We start from the raw sequence: 15,340 nt of genomic DNA on the forward strand, positions 1-15,340 counted from the left end.
GCCTCACCAGTGCCGAGTACAGGGGCACGATCACTTCCCTACTCCTGCTGGCCACACCATTTCTGATACAGGCCAGGATGCCATTGGCCTTCTTGGCCGCCTGGACACACTGCCGGCTCATGTTCAGCCGGCTGTCAACCAGCACCCCCAGGTCCTTTTCCGCCAGGCAGCTTTCCATGGGGTTGTGATCCAAGTGACCCAACACTTAGCCTTGTTCAATCTCATACAGCTGGCCTCAGCCTATCGACCCACCCTGTCCCGATCCCTCTGTAGAATCTTCTTACCCTCAAGCAGATCAACACTCCCACCCAACTTGGTGTCATCTGCAAACTTACTGAGGGTGCACTTGATCCCCTCATCCAGATCATTGATAAAGATATTGAACAGAACTGTCCCCAATACTGAGCCCTGGGGAACACCACTTGTGACTGGCTGCCAACTGGATTGAACTCCATTCACCACAACTCTCTGGGCCCGGCCGTCCACCCAGTTTTTTACCCAGTGAAGAGTACACCTGTCCAAGCCATGAGCAGCCAGCTTCTCCAGGAGAATGCTGTGCAAAACGGTATCAAAGGCTTTACTAAAGTCCGGGTAACAACATCCTCAGCCTTTCCCTTGTCCACTAAGCGGGTCATCTTGTCATAGAAGGAGAGCAGGTTAGGCAAGCTGAAGTATTTCAGCAAACCACTGGAACTTAGTTAACTATTTTGTTAGTGAAATAAGGTATTTTTCAATGAATCACAGCAAATTTGTTAACTCAATCAGCTGTTGTTTTTAAAAAAATGAAATAGATGTGATTTCTCTCATATGTGGGATAACATTTTGCGTATACTCATGTTCTTTTCCAGATTTCTATTGATCTGCTTTAATAATATTATCTGAAGTCTATCCTGAGGATCTGGGAAAAAGTGGATACTAATGAACAAAGATCTAGGACTAATGATCTTTTACTTAAACTAGCACTCACTGCAAACTGCTGATTTAGGGAAAAGAAAAAAAAAATCCTGTTAATATTTGCATGAACTGTGATAAACTGGAGACATCACAGAGCTGTGAGATTTCTTTTGGAGAAGCAAGAAAGAAGCAATAACCTCTTACTGACTATTAGACTTGACAGCACCATGATCTTTTTTATCTGTGTGTAGGACAAGAGGGATTTGGTTCATTTTTGCCCATTGCTAATGTTTGGTTTTTATAATGAAAGCAAAACTCTTTATTAACCTCCATACTTCTACATTTTTGCAATATATTAAGGTAAATACAATGGTACGATTTCAAAATGTGAAGCAGTGATGGAGCAAAAAAATAAAACAGTGAGTAAAACCCAGCACTTACTTAACAAATTTATTTTAATTACATTTACCTTAATTTAATCATAACATTACTCCCCTCCTGCAGGACCTACATCACCATATACCAGGGCACGCATGCTTACATATGCTCTCTCATGCACACTGTTCCTAAAATTCTAAGCTAAGATACAGTGCATTTTGGAAAAAGTATATATATTTGATGTCTTTATCACAAGGTAACACAAAATAATCTAAAATATGAGTGATACATATGTAAAAAAAATCCAAAGAATTTGTAAATTTTTCAATATTTATAACTTATAGTTGATGTTCACCTTAATTTCATAATATATCTTAATATTTTCCCTGCATTAGAGCTCAATTTATAAAATCCCTTTCTGAACAGCTTTACTTGCAGTATCAAATCCTACTAATTACCTGAATGCATGTAATGCTTTTTAATTTTATAATTGATTCTACAGGTGTGACTTTAAAGGTTCCACTGCACAGAATCATTAATCTGTCTATGAGGAATTTATTTAAAACTGCTGCTCCTGAAAATTATTTAAACGATAGTAAAAGGAATGAAGCAGCAAAAGTAAACTGTCTTATGTGAATCTTCCATATATACTATAAACATATCTGTAAAACATGGATAAGCCAGTTAAAAGAAATGATCACATGATCTATTTGGCAGCAAGAATTGCTAAATATTAATATTAGAAGGTAAATAAACTTTTGAGTATTTTAACTCTATGAGACCTTTAAGCGTATGAAAAACTGGGTTACCCAATTTCCACTTGATATTCAGAAGCATATGAAAACACAGCATCAGCTTTAACTCCTATTTTCTCACAGAGACACCATTACTGAAAGCCTGCTTCCTCTTTCATTCCTTAGTACACCTTTGGTGCTATTCCACAGGGAAAAAACAAACACACAGAAATAAAAAATATTTACTTAAATGCAGCATAAAGGAAAAAGTCATAGGAAATGTACCTGTAGCACCTTCCACCTTGTGTTCAGGTCTTCTACACAGCTGAGATTGTATTGGGAGAGTTGAATATCGGAGGGAGTGAACTGGTGAGCGAGCTCATTGACTTGATGCACCTTTTCTTTAAGGGGTACAATTTCTGCTCGATAAACCTGTGTGAATTAAATATATAAATAAAAATAAGCACTAACTTAAAAAACTCTTTGCTTTGCTACCAGCTGATTAGTAATATAAAGGTATCCCATGTCAAGCTGAAAGGAAGGAGTGTACTGGTCATGATACAGTTAACAGACTTTTTATGTAACTTCATATGGACTTTAGGTCTCAAGGGTAAGGCCCAGCGTTTCAGAAGGTGATATCCAGTTGGAACCTTCATAGCAATTTTTGGCCAGTTAAGCCAAATCTCTAACCAGCACACCCACTGGGATGTGCACTGCAGAGCATGCTTCTCTCCTGCCTCATCCTTTATGTGTGCGTAGCACATGTTCCTCGGGGTGGATGGGAGCGATAAGTGCTGCTTAACACATGAAAACAGAGGAAGACTGCTATTCCCAAATACAACAAATGAAAAAAGAGAAGCAATGATAAAACTTATTACAGACCTCACTAAGGCCATGATCTTACCCTGGGTATCTTGTGTGTTACAAATAAAAGGTTAGTAATGGGAAATAAAAAAAAAAAATCCTGTTTTTGCTCTGAATCCCAAACTGGCCTACATGACTCTCATTTCAGAAAAAATAAAATAATGTATCTTCTAAGATAACCTTTAAAACTATGCGTAAGAGAAGTCTAGCTAATAATTTCAGTAATGTATATGAAAACCAGAAGCTGCTAGTTACAATTTTCTTGATTTTAAAAGCAACAACATGATGCTGCTGCTTCTATGATGCATCTGGGTAAATTGAGATAAATTCAGGGCATCATGATTCTATCAGAGAGAGGAATCTCTATGAAGATCTTCCATTGTTCCATACCTATCTTTTCTAAGGAGACATTTATGAATCTTTAACATGACAAAATATGTCAAAATGTAACAATGAGCCATTTCTAAGGGACAAATTCTGTCATTTTCAGGAGCACTTTTTATTGCCATATGATGTCTGCATACAAAAGCAGGATAATTCACTTGCTATATTAGTCTTGCTTTCTAGCTCCTTTCTCTCAGCATTTTTAATACAGACCACATGTGGTCTGCATCTCATTTTAGATCATCAAATAACCTGAAATTATTGCCTGGTAATCATTTCATCAACATGTGATGCAAAAAAGGTCAAAAAAGCCCATCTAGTATCTCAGTGAACTTTAAGAGTAAATAGTATGAGGACATTCACAGACATTAGAATGCCATGAACTGCACTAAAATTAAACATAATTGAAAAATTGTTCCTCAAATGTCTTTCAAAACCAGACTTGACTTCCACTAATTATGTTAAATTGCCCTACAACGTAAGGCGTTAGACTGACAGTGGCACTCATGCACAGTGAATGACATTAAAAGTAAATCTGTAAAATACACAATCAGAAGTTATGTGCATTTTGTAAAGGAAAGCGCAGAGAACAATGCAAGTGCCATGATGTGAGAGAAGAGGCATGCATCAAGTTCATGACATAACAGTTGTCTTCTCCACTTCACCAGTTTTATACCACTGGAACACAACTGACATTACCGGAGAGAATACTGATTTACAGTGTAGCGTAGAGCAAGGTCTGCAATACAAAGAAAAGGAAAAGAGCTCGCATGTTTGGGTTATCCCACAGAGTTATACATGTGCTTACCCTGATCATTTTAGTTAGTAACTGAGTTCAGAGAACAAACAACATGCTTTAAAAATAGACATTTGTTCTGGTAAGGTAAGGCCTCAAAGGCTGAAGAGATATATATACCATTGTGTGAACGCTTCATTTGCAAATAGTTATTTTACTGCTTTTTTTCTGTGTTCTGTTAGTTTCAGTGGCCAAAGGTCCTCAGCTGTGACTCTGTGGCTTATACTTGGGATGGTCAACTCGGTTCCTCCAGTGTTGCTTGTTTTCCAAGATGAGAGAACACCTCTCAGTTAGTGTTACCAATGCCCATGTTGTATATAAATATACATGTGTATATATTTTTATATATTATTATATATAATAATAAAAATAATATATAATAAAAAGTAAAAATTCTATATGCTAAATATATCTATATAAAATAAAAAATACTGATAGAATAAATGCAGATCAATGGATGCAAAGATCAGTTCCCACACTACAATGCACTTTAATGCAGTTCCTGCATTAAACCAAGTTAATTTTCTATTAATTCGTATGGCAATAGGATCAGGCTTTGACTGAAAACTTCATTGCTTAGGCAAAGCACACAGGCCTCACCTTATAAACCACTTGTTTTTAAACATATACTTAAGTATCTGGCTGATTTCAGACCAATTATTTGTATCTGCAATGTTGACGTGAAAGTACTGGTCTCACCTGAAGATTGACATAAATGATTATGTAAATCACACAATCATTATACCTAAATTAAGGTGAAATAGAAGATCCTTCATAATTAGTCAACATGTTTTCGACTGTAAATTATTTTACAGAGCAGAAAGGCTAAGGCACAGAAGCAAGTCACAAGAAAAGAAATCAAATCATAGAAATACATATGAAAGTAAAAAATAAAACTTATCTTCCACCCCCTCTTCAATTGATGTCTTTATTAATTGCTTTTTTCTGCTGCAAGGATACTGATTTTTGCAGCGTTATGCTAAATTTCCAACGTACAAAATAGAACAGCCTTTTCACCATCTTTAAATTCGATATTCTGTATTCTATTATTACTAAGCCTGAATTTTTACTAGCATTTTTATTAGTTAGACAAATCAAAACATAAGAAACAGCAACAACAAAAAAGGAATGCTAGTCAATGCACAGCTATCTGATTAATGCCAGTAAGCTTACAATTAAAAACTGTAGACAGAAAAGAAAAAATTCTCCATAGAAAGATTTGGCATACGACATTGTATGATTAAAAAGGTCAGAGATTATAAGGCTGTGTTAAGCAATAGTTTATCACAGACAGCCAGTCCACCAGTCAACATACACGAGTCTAGAGCTAGGTTTTTTTTTCAGAGTAAGTGAAATTCAATGCGAGTTGTTTTTTTTTTTTCCAACAAGTGTTTAAACAAGTTTAATAAATAGTAATAATTTCTATATCTTCTACAGTACTTGTCATCTGTAGAAGCAGAAATTTAGAATTTCTACTGGACTGTGATCTTCATCAGTATGATTTAAATGTTTTACAGAAGTAGTTATATTTTTAATAATCAGTTTGTATAGTATAAAACTGATTAATTTTTCTATTTTTTTCCTTCTGCATAAAAAATACTATACATATCACAGGTTTATATCAAAAAAATTTAGAGAACTATATCACTGGTAATTTAAAAACAAACATACATGGTGAGTAGTGTACCATTACCACAAGGAGACCTATTTGAACCAATTAAATTGCTCCGGATGTAAATGATTTCTCAGTGTGAACAGCGATAGGAGAAACAGCCCCAGATTATCTTCATTATAACTGTCTGTCCTGGTTTCGGCAGGGATAGAGTCAATTTCCTTCCTAGTAGCTGGTACAGTGCTGTGCTTTGGATTTAGGATGAGAACAAGGTTGATAACACACCGATGTTTTAGTTGTGGCTAGGTAATGCCTACACTAGCCAACGACTTTTTAGTTTTCCATGCTCTACCGACTGAGAAGGCTGGAGGGGCACAAGAAGCTGGGAGGGGGCACAGCCAAACTGGCCAAAGAAACATTCCATATCATGTGACATCATGCTCAGTACATAAACTGGGGGAAGAAGAAGGAAGGGGGGGATGTTCGGAGTGACGGCGGTTGTCTTCCTAAGTACCCATTATGCGTGATGGAGCCCTGCTTTCCTGGAGATGGCTGAACACCTGCCTGCCCATGGGAAGGAGTGAATGAATTCCTTGTCTTGCTTTGCTTGTGTGCATATGGCTTTTGCTTTACCTATTAAACTGTCTTTATCTCAACCCACTTTTACCCTTCCGATTCTCTCCCCCATCCCACTGGGAGGGAGGGAGCGAGCGGCTGCGGGGTGCTTAGTTGCCGGCTTGCCGGCTGAGGTTAAACCACAACACTGTCCTTACACAAGAAAGAATTTCAATAGTATGTATACTGTAGGTGGTAGAATGGATTTTAAATGATCCGTTCAGTCCTGCTAGAAAATATTTTAGAATGCCTTGGAAAATTAGCAAGAACTCTAGAAGACGCATACCACAGACACCCTAACCAGCCAAATATTAAAGTCTAGAACATACAGTGGCCATAATCGGTCAGATGAAAAGCTCATCTCGCCCAGTCCCTTGTCTGGTAGTAGCCAATACAATTGCTTAGGGAAGAAGGTAAGGGAAAGCATCAGCTTCCCTGCTCCTTGCTGTGCTCTTCCAGCTCAGCAATTTGGGTCTCAGAGATTCTGGAGCCATAAGCTGTATTTCTATGTCAATCAGATCTTGATGGATTCATCTTCCATGAAATTATCTACTTGATTTTTTAACTGACATAGGCTTTTACCATCCAAAATACTCTACGGTCAGCTCAATATTTAGGTTGAAGAACCACCTCTTTTTTTCTTTTTTTAAACCTATCACTTGAGACCGTCCCTAATTCTTAGCTCATGAGAGACAGTGATCAACCATTCCTAATTGTCTTTCTTTGTGCCGCTACAGATTCTACAAACCATCATATTTTTTCCCTTCTCCCATGTTTAAGATACAAAGATCGAGATATATTCGATTAAATGTGGATATCTATAAGGTATTTACATCTGAGCAAGTCGCCATATGGTCCCTTTATCTTCAGTAGCTAATCAAAAACAAGAATTGGATATAACGTAAGGTTTTACTATAGGATGGCATGAATCACCTTCTGAATTGCAACAACTGAAATAAGCAGATTTTCATTGACTGTATTGGGACTCACACGCAGACTGCTACCCAGCAGATGTGAAATTACACAAGACAAACCCCACTCCTACCCCATTTATTCTGTCCTTGTATAGGAGCTTTCCATACCTTTTATCTAATCTGCTATAATCTTTTTTAGATTGGGGATCCAAACCACTGCCTACGATATACATGATATGGGTACAACAGGGACTTACACCATGGCATCATGATATTTTCTGCTTTTTCAGTAATTCCTAGCATTTCATTTGGCTTTCTGAACAATCCTGAGTATTGATGTGATGTTTTCAGAGGACTGTCTGTTATGATTCCAAGATCTCTTTCATGAGTGCTAAAGGAATGTTTAAAAGAGCTAAAGGAAAGCTTATTACTGTGCATGTAAAGTTGGGATAGTTTTTTCCACATGCATCGCTTGAGATTTATCAGCACTCGATTTCATCTGCCATCACTTTGCTGCCAGCCAGTAATGTGAGGTTTTTCTATAGCTGTTTGCAATCTGTCCTCATCTTAAGTACTTTGAATAGGTTTGTATCATCAACAAGATGTGCTGCTGCATTATTAATTTTCCTTTCCAACTCGTTTATGTACATGCTGGACAGAGTAGACCTTCTGGAGCACAAACAATCATCTCCCTCATTGGGAAAACTGACCTCTGCCTTTTGTTTTCCATCTTTTACAGGAAATAACCAGATAATTGGTTATTTATCCACATGAAGACCTTCTCTGTTATCCCACAGGAACTTATTTTCTTTGCTGAAAGAAGAGGTCTTATAAGAGTCCATTTTAGTGGTATGGATTTGTTTTCAGTTTCCAGTGTAGTGTCTCCATGCTGTCTTCACACACTTTGCCCTTTTGGTTCCTTTTCAGCAGGCTTCCTCATTTGTGTGTAACTTCGTTTCTGAAAACTGAATATTGCTGTGGTGGATTTTCTGGGTTATTTTTTGTCCCTGCAGAGATGCTGACCTTTAGTTCATAATGATCCCCATTATGATAGCAATGGTTTGAACTTGCACTGCTCAGTACCAAGCCAAATATCTTCCTTACTGGTTGTCCTCTTGGTGTTTCCTAACATTACATATTTTCTATTTAGGGCTGGAACTTCAAATCCAAAAGGATTTTAGGCTAGTGTCTGTAACTGCAGATTGGCTTCTTACGTATTTTAGAATATGCAGGCTAAGTCCCCCCAGATTATTTGCAGGTCCTTTTCTGCATATTTTCCATTAAATTTGCTTGTGCTTTGTGTATCCTGTTCCAAGGTAGTAAAAGCCACCACATAGTCCTCACCTTTTTCCAGAATACCTACTCTATTAATGAAAATTTGATGATTTGTTTAAATATGATTAGGGTTTTTTAAGATGTCCTCCCTTCCACATTTCACATAACATACTGGTGGTTTTTTTTCCTTTCTTTCTTTTATTTAGTGATCCCTAACACATAGAAGAGCATTGACTTCCTCTTTGGAAGGCTGCCCCATGTTCAGAAGAGATATAAAATAAAAAAATTTCTAGGTCTTTATATTTAAAGATTCACCAAAGGGAGATGGCTTTTGTCAATGCCATGAAAAGGTGGTTGGTTTTTTTTTTTAGAATCCATAAATCAGTTCCATGAAATCTGAAAGGAAATTCATGAATCATTTGAGTGGAAGAGTAAATAAATAGTAAACAAGCTTATTTCAATAACAATAGAGATATTATATACTTTACTAGCTTCAGGGAGCTTCCATCGCAAAATTCATAACTGAAAATTCAGGAAGGAACTCTACAATGCACATTTTCCATTTCTTAACCACTCTCTCCCTCAACCACATGTGCCACAGCTCGCTAACAAGTCAAACACAGAATTCAGGAATCCAACCAAAATTAAATCAAGTGCCTGTAACTTCTGGCCCACTGGAGTTAATGGAATAGTGTGACTTAATCTCACTATGCCACTTGGAAAATAAACCCTGAAGATGAAGTGTATTATCCGAACAGTACTTGTTGCTTATGCAGAGAAAAATTAAAATACAGGCTGGCTGTTGTTTATTGTTTGTTACTGTAAAATGCCAGTGGGTCATTAAAATTGCTTTTTACTCTTACTGTGTTTGTTGCTACTGATCCCAACACCTACCATATATGTTTAGATGTAGTCCAGAACAGACAACCTCAGTGCCTTGTCAGAACAAATAGCAATTATGCAGTTGTACTGAGAGCAAGAAATCATCATTGCTTAGCATTCACCACACTGATAAAAGGAAAATAACAGCATACACATATGAAGTCATATATTCTTATATACACCTCAGTAGTACTGAGACTGAGTTTAGCTGTATTTGTCTTAAAAATTGTATTAAATTTGTTTTTAAAATTGTATTAAATAAACAGATGCCACCTAATAATTACTTATTTGCAATTGTTACACAATTGTTCAATCCCAAAGTTAAAGCAAGTAATTGAGCTTTTCAGTTATGATTTAAAATACAGTCAACTATTCCTATTGGCTCCTACTTATCTGAAATATTTCTGCAGTGAAAAATAGCTTGGGAGCAGATTCATTTTTTGTGTTACTTTTGTCCTTCATGTAGCCTTAACAACACTTGGACTTCGTTTACGAGTTTAGAAAAATCTCTGTGAGACCACGTATAAACAATTACACTACAGCTACAGTGTAACATTGCTTTCCAACTATATTGTCCTCATCCTGAACACATTAGTAAAGATCAAGACTCATCAACATTTCCCATACTCATGGAAGGAGGGACCATGAATCTCGGCAGTGCATATACAGTAATACCCTTCTCTTGTTGGAAAGAGAAGTTAAAGGAGACAAAGTGCCTTTCACCAATGCACCAAATACTTTAAATGTTCAACACTAGCTTCTGGAAATGAGTCTCCATCTTTTTGGTTATGGGTGAAACAGGCACAGATGCATGTCTAAGATGTTAAAGGCAATTTGGTGTAATGTCTACTTTTTCTTCTCATTTTTTATGGACTGGCAGTTACAGCAACACCAGGCTTTGATTTGAACACTATATAGGTTTGCTCTGAGCACAACATGGGAAATCAAAACTGATCTCCCAGAGACAGTAAATACAAGACTTCGATAGGTAGTATCCTCTTTCACTAAAGTTCATTTTTTACAAGCCTCAACCCAAGGAATTTAAAACATGTCTTATTATCCTTTTAAAAAGGAAGGGGGAAAAACCCAAATAAAAATAGCAATAATTTGAAAATCATGACAAGCCATCTCTAGTTTTCCAGCAATGGTATTTACTATTTAGGCAGTCCACATCTAGACTTTATATAGGGCTAAACATTGTAGCAGCTATATTTAGAAAAAAAATGTTTTGCACTTCCTAATAAACTTTTCAAGAGCATGCAGGTTTGGACATCTAGAAAAGTGAAGGCTAGAACACAAATTTCTTACTGTTATTAGTGATTAAATGCATAAGAGTTTCTATGTATTTTTTGTATGTCTACTTGTGAAAATCATTGCAAAGGCATGCACTAAAGAAATGTTTTCACTTTCCCAAAACTCTAAACTGTCCTGAAAAATACACTGTAAAAATGAAAAAAAAAGAAAAAAAAAAAGAAAAAAATATTCTAAGTAGAAAAGACTACTGAGTAATTAGCAAATTGGTTTGTCATCAACTCCTATTTTTGTGGGTGGGTAGTATGACTTTATCGTATTGATGATTCTGTAGACAGGTTATAGCCTAAGAAGATTTAATCAATTATTATAGCATGTCATTTCATTTGAACATACTATTAACTTTAATTATCTCTAAAAGGAAATGATAAATCAAATACCAGATCCAGAACTCCTAAAAATAGAGTTAGCATTGCTATTGCAGAAACATGGAATCACAGAATGGCTGAAGTTGGAAGGCACCTCTTGAGATTACCTAGTCCAGCCCCCCTGCTCAGAGCAGGGCCAGTGAGAAGCAGTTTGCCCAGGACCATGTACAGTCAGGTTTTGAACATCTCCAAGGGTGGAGACTCCACCACCTCTCTGGGCAACCTGTCCCGGTGTTTGACCATCCACAGGTGTCTTCTTGTATTCAGATGGAATTGCATGTTTTTTAATTAGTGCCCATTGCCTCTTGTTCTGTCAGCGGACAGTACTGAGAAGAGTCCGTCTTCCGCTTCTTCATTCCCTCCCATCAGGTATTTGTACACATTGATAAGATCCCGAGCCACCTTTTCTCAAGGCTGAGCAGTCCCAGTTCTCTCAGCCTCTCCTCACAGGAAAGCTGCTTCAGTCCTGTAACCATATTTGTGGCCCTGCACTGGACTTGTTCCAGTGAAGTCCATATCTCTCTTGTACCGGGGAGCCCAGAATTGGACCCAGCACTCCAGATGTGGTCTCACCAGGGCTGAGCAGAGAAGAAGGATCACCTCCCTCAACCCGCTGGCAATGCTCTGCCTAATGCAGCCCAGGATGCTATTGGCCTTCCTGGCCACGAGGGTGTATTTCTGGCTTATGGTCAGCTTTTTTTCTACCAGGACCCCAAGACCCTTCTCTGCAGAGCTGCTTTCTGTCCGATTGGCCCCCAGCGTGTACTGTTGCCTGGGGTTATTTCTCCCAGGACACAGGACTTGGCATTTCTCCTTGTTGAACTTCATGAGATTCCTCTCAGTGTAATTCTCCATCCCGTCAAGGTCCCTCTGAATGGCAGCACAACCATCTGGTGTATTGGCTGTTCCTCCGACTTTTGTATCATCTGGGAACTTACTGAGGGTGCGCTCTGTCCCAGGGTCCAGATCATTAATGCAAATGTTAAATGATATTGACCCAGTATCAACCACTGTGATACCCTACTAATGACTGGCCTCCAATGGAACCTTCTTGTCCTTCATGGGCCTGGAGATGGTTTCAAGGATTAGCTGCTCCATCACCTTCCCAGAGATTGAGGTGAGTCTGACTGACCTGTAGTTCCCTGGGCCCTCCTTCCTGCCCTTCTTGAAGATGACAGTGACACTTGCTCTCTTCCAGAACTCAGGAATCTCTCCCAGTTGCCATGGCCTTTCGAAGACAATTGAGAGTGGCCTCACAATAACATCTGCCAACTCATTCAGCATGCGTGGCTGCATCCCATTGGGACTTATGTATGTCCAGAATTATGAGCATAAAAAGTCCATCCCCTTCTGTGTTCCAGCATGGACGTTTCTGACACTTAATATGAAGCAGATTTCAAGAAAAGGCTAACTGCCTACAAAGAAAGTCTGTTTCCCTGGTCTGTGAGCGGCACTTAAACAGGGCAGTGGCCTCATGCCAGCCTGGCATTTTCTTGAAGAAATATAGAATAGTCTCCCGCTAGCACAGGTCTATATTAAACCTCAAGTCTCATGACAAGTGAAAGAGGCAGAAAAGGACATGTGGCATCGTGATGAAAATATGACATGGCTTAGGGAGAAAAGCCCTCCTGTGTCAGATGAATTTATGTTGTGGGGGTTTTTCATACCAGCAGCAGCTGCAGCTAAATCAGAGCAGGATCCATTTGCACAGTAAGGTGAGCGAGCGGCTGTCCTACACCTGGGCCGCAGCAGGTTCCCAGCGCTGACATTCCTCTACCTCAGCTCCCTTAGTGTCCAAGTGGAGAAGTATTCATGGGCCAGAGCATATCTTCAGGTTTTATATTTAAAGCCGTACAAGGTGGAACCAACTGACATATTCCACCCAGGACAGTTTAACAGTCTCCATATTTTTCATTCAAAATGAGTCCGTTTCTTCTCTGATGGGTTTAGTGTATTCTGACTCAAATTTCATTGAAACCTGGGATTGTCAGATGCTAGCTCAATATGCTACACTTAGCTTCCTTTTAAACTCACACTGTATTTTTATTTGATTCTAGTGCTCCTGGGGACAGGCGCTGTTGAAATAAAATGGATTTTAGCTGATTTGATTTTCCAGCCTATATATTTTTATAAACTCAGAAATGACCAAGCAAGAATGCACTAGAGTAGAATATAAATCCTCTTCTGGGATAAAAATAGTTCAAGTAGAAGACGTCAGGGGAGAAAGAAAATTAAATGCCCTTTAAGTCCTATCCCATTCTGAATTATGTATTTCTGAATCTGATAAAACATTAAATTTTTCAAAAGTTATTTCCTACAATTTGGAAGACTAACTCAGTATTTCCTTAAAAATAAGGTTATTAAAATTGAATAGAACAAATGAAAAATGAACTAATGCCCAGTATTAATTTTCTTCTTTTCTGAACTTTCAAGGGAAAAAGCTATGATTTGTAGCAATGTTATACCTAGAAAAAAAATTATTTAATTATTAGGATGTCTAATTTAATAAACAGAAGCACACTAATAAATAGATGCACATATCCTGACACATAGATCACTTTGTTACTATGAATTTTTGATATTTTTTTTTTAATCAACAGCTGATATGCAGTTTTATGATCCCTGAACAAGTACAACCTATGCTACTGCCTTGCCATTTATTCTGAAATTGTGTTCTCCTCCATGGAGGGGGAAAAGTAAATGAGCAAATTCAGCTTGTAATTCACTCTACTAGAACAACTATAACCATGACATGGCAGAGCCCATCACTCATGTGTGTTCATAAACAGTTCTACACCAACTTTTCCACATAATCGAAGTCAGTTACTCAGTTACTTTGCAACGAAGAAGCCAGTCTGGCAATCAAGAGATGAAGCGCCTAGGAACTGTAAGTAACTTGAATCATTTCAAACTGTAATCTGAAAGTCTAACACACACTACATGAAGGACACAGAAAATATAAAGGAATTTTTACAAAGGAAATTTTTCCTTTAGTATGGTTTCACTCAGCATTATTAAAGCTAAAAGCACTTGAAAAGATATATATGCTTAGTTTGTGAAGCCTCAGCCAAACCTGTTTTTAAACCATTAATAACACATTATCTATCTCTATTAGTCAACTTGTGAACAATGTATATTAGATATATACAAACATAAAAGGTTAAATAACCCATGTTCCTTACCGAAAGCTCTTTCAGGTAATAGAGACTCACAGAAATTCTTGCCCTCAGAAAATAGTTACTACAAAGTAAATCTCTATTGTGTTGTAAAGCAGCATGGTATTTTACAGGCAAATGTTGTATTTCACTGACAAAAAAAGAAAGCAGTTTAAACCCAAAAGATTGCAACAGCTGTATCATGATATTACAAACCACCTCAAGCTTCCAGACATCAGCGGGCAGACCCTGTAGCTCAGGAGGAAAAATATGGATTTCTTGCACAGCCATACAAAAGCTTAGCTTAGACTCTACTAAGATACAGATTGTATTCTGACACTCAACCAACATTAAAACAGTTCAGAAAAGAAGCTTCAGAAACTCCTCCTATCTTTTCTAACAAAAAGCATATACAGATCTTTATTTTAATTTTAAAATAAATCTTTATTTTCTCCTCTCCCCAACATGAAAGACCATGTGTACTTACAATATGCCAACAAGTCTTTAAATTTATCATGTAAATATTTCATAATGTTTAGCTTCACAAAGTTGATAATTATTACCTCTGGCAAGGGGAACAAAGTTTTTCATAGAGCTTAAGGCCAAAAGGAGTTATTACAGTCCACCCAGTCTCTAACCTCCAGAAGAATGCAGGTCAGATGGACTGTTCAAGTGTTCTGCTGAGAGCTATGTTTTCCAATTCTTGAATTAATATTGTAATTCACACCTTCACCTTTTCACCACCACCACTGTATGATGTGTGGGGAGTGGGCATGGGCGGAACCCCAAGTCAAAATCTTGAGGTGGAAATTCCTAGACTTCTTACGTGTAATAAGAACATCCTTCAACAATGCCAGGCAAGGGAATTCAGTTGTAACAGTAGATTTTAGCAAAACATAAGTGAGAACAATTTACTTTTAAAGCTAAATTAGGAAGAAAGAAGACTGAAATAAAATGCTGAAAAGGAGAGAGCTAAATAAAACTTAAAAAATGAAACAAGTCTGGGGTTTTTATAGCAGCACCAGATGCAGGCTGGGAAACAGTGTCAGGAGCAGTGCCCACCTTCCCAGGCATTCAGGCTGAAACCCTTCTGGGTGGCAGGCTGCCCTGCCACGTCTTGAGGGAGAGCAGGCTGCAGTTCTGGGAAAGGAGGAGCTG

General features: G+C 37.8%; 1 protein-coding gene across 1 annotated transcript in view; it reads right to left on the reverse strand.

Annotated features, from left to right (window-relative positions):
- Positions 1-15,340, reverse strand: part of DMD (dystrophin) — a 1,204,567-nt gene that overhangs the window by 166,665 nt on the left and 1,022,562 nt on the right. Inside the window, 1 exon segment of the mRNA XM_009334780.1 lies at positions 2,292-2,438. Coding sequence (XP_009333055.1) covers positions 2,292-2,438 — 147 coding nt within the window.

The sequence above is a fragment of the Pygoscelis adeliae genome, unplaced genomic scaffold (genome assembly GCF_000699105.1).
Source record: "Pygoscelis adeliae isolate BGI_AS28 unplaced genomic scaffold, ASM69910v1 Scaffold91, whole genome shotgun sequence".
Taxonomy (NCBI): Eukaryota; Metazoa; Chordata; class Aves; order Sphenisciformes; family Spheniscidae; genus Pygoscelis; species Pygoscelis adeliae.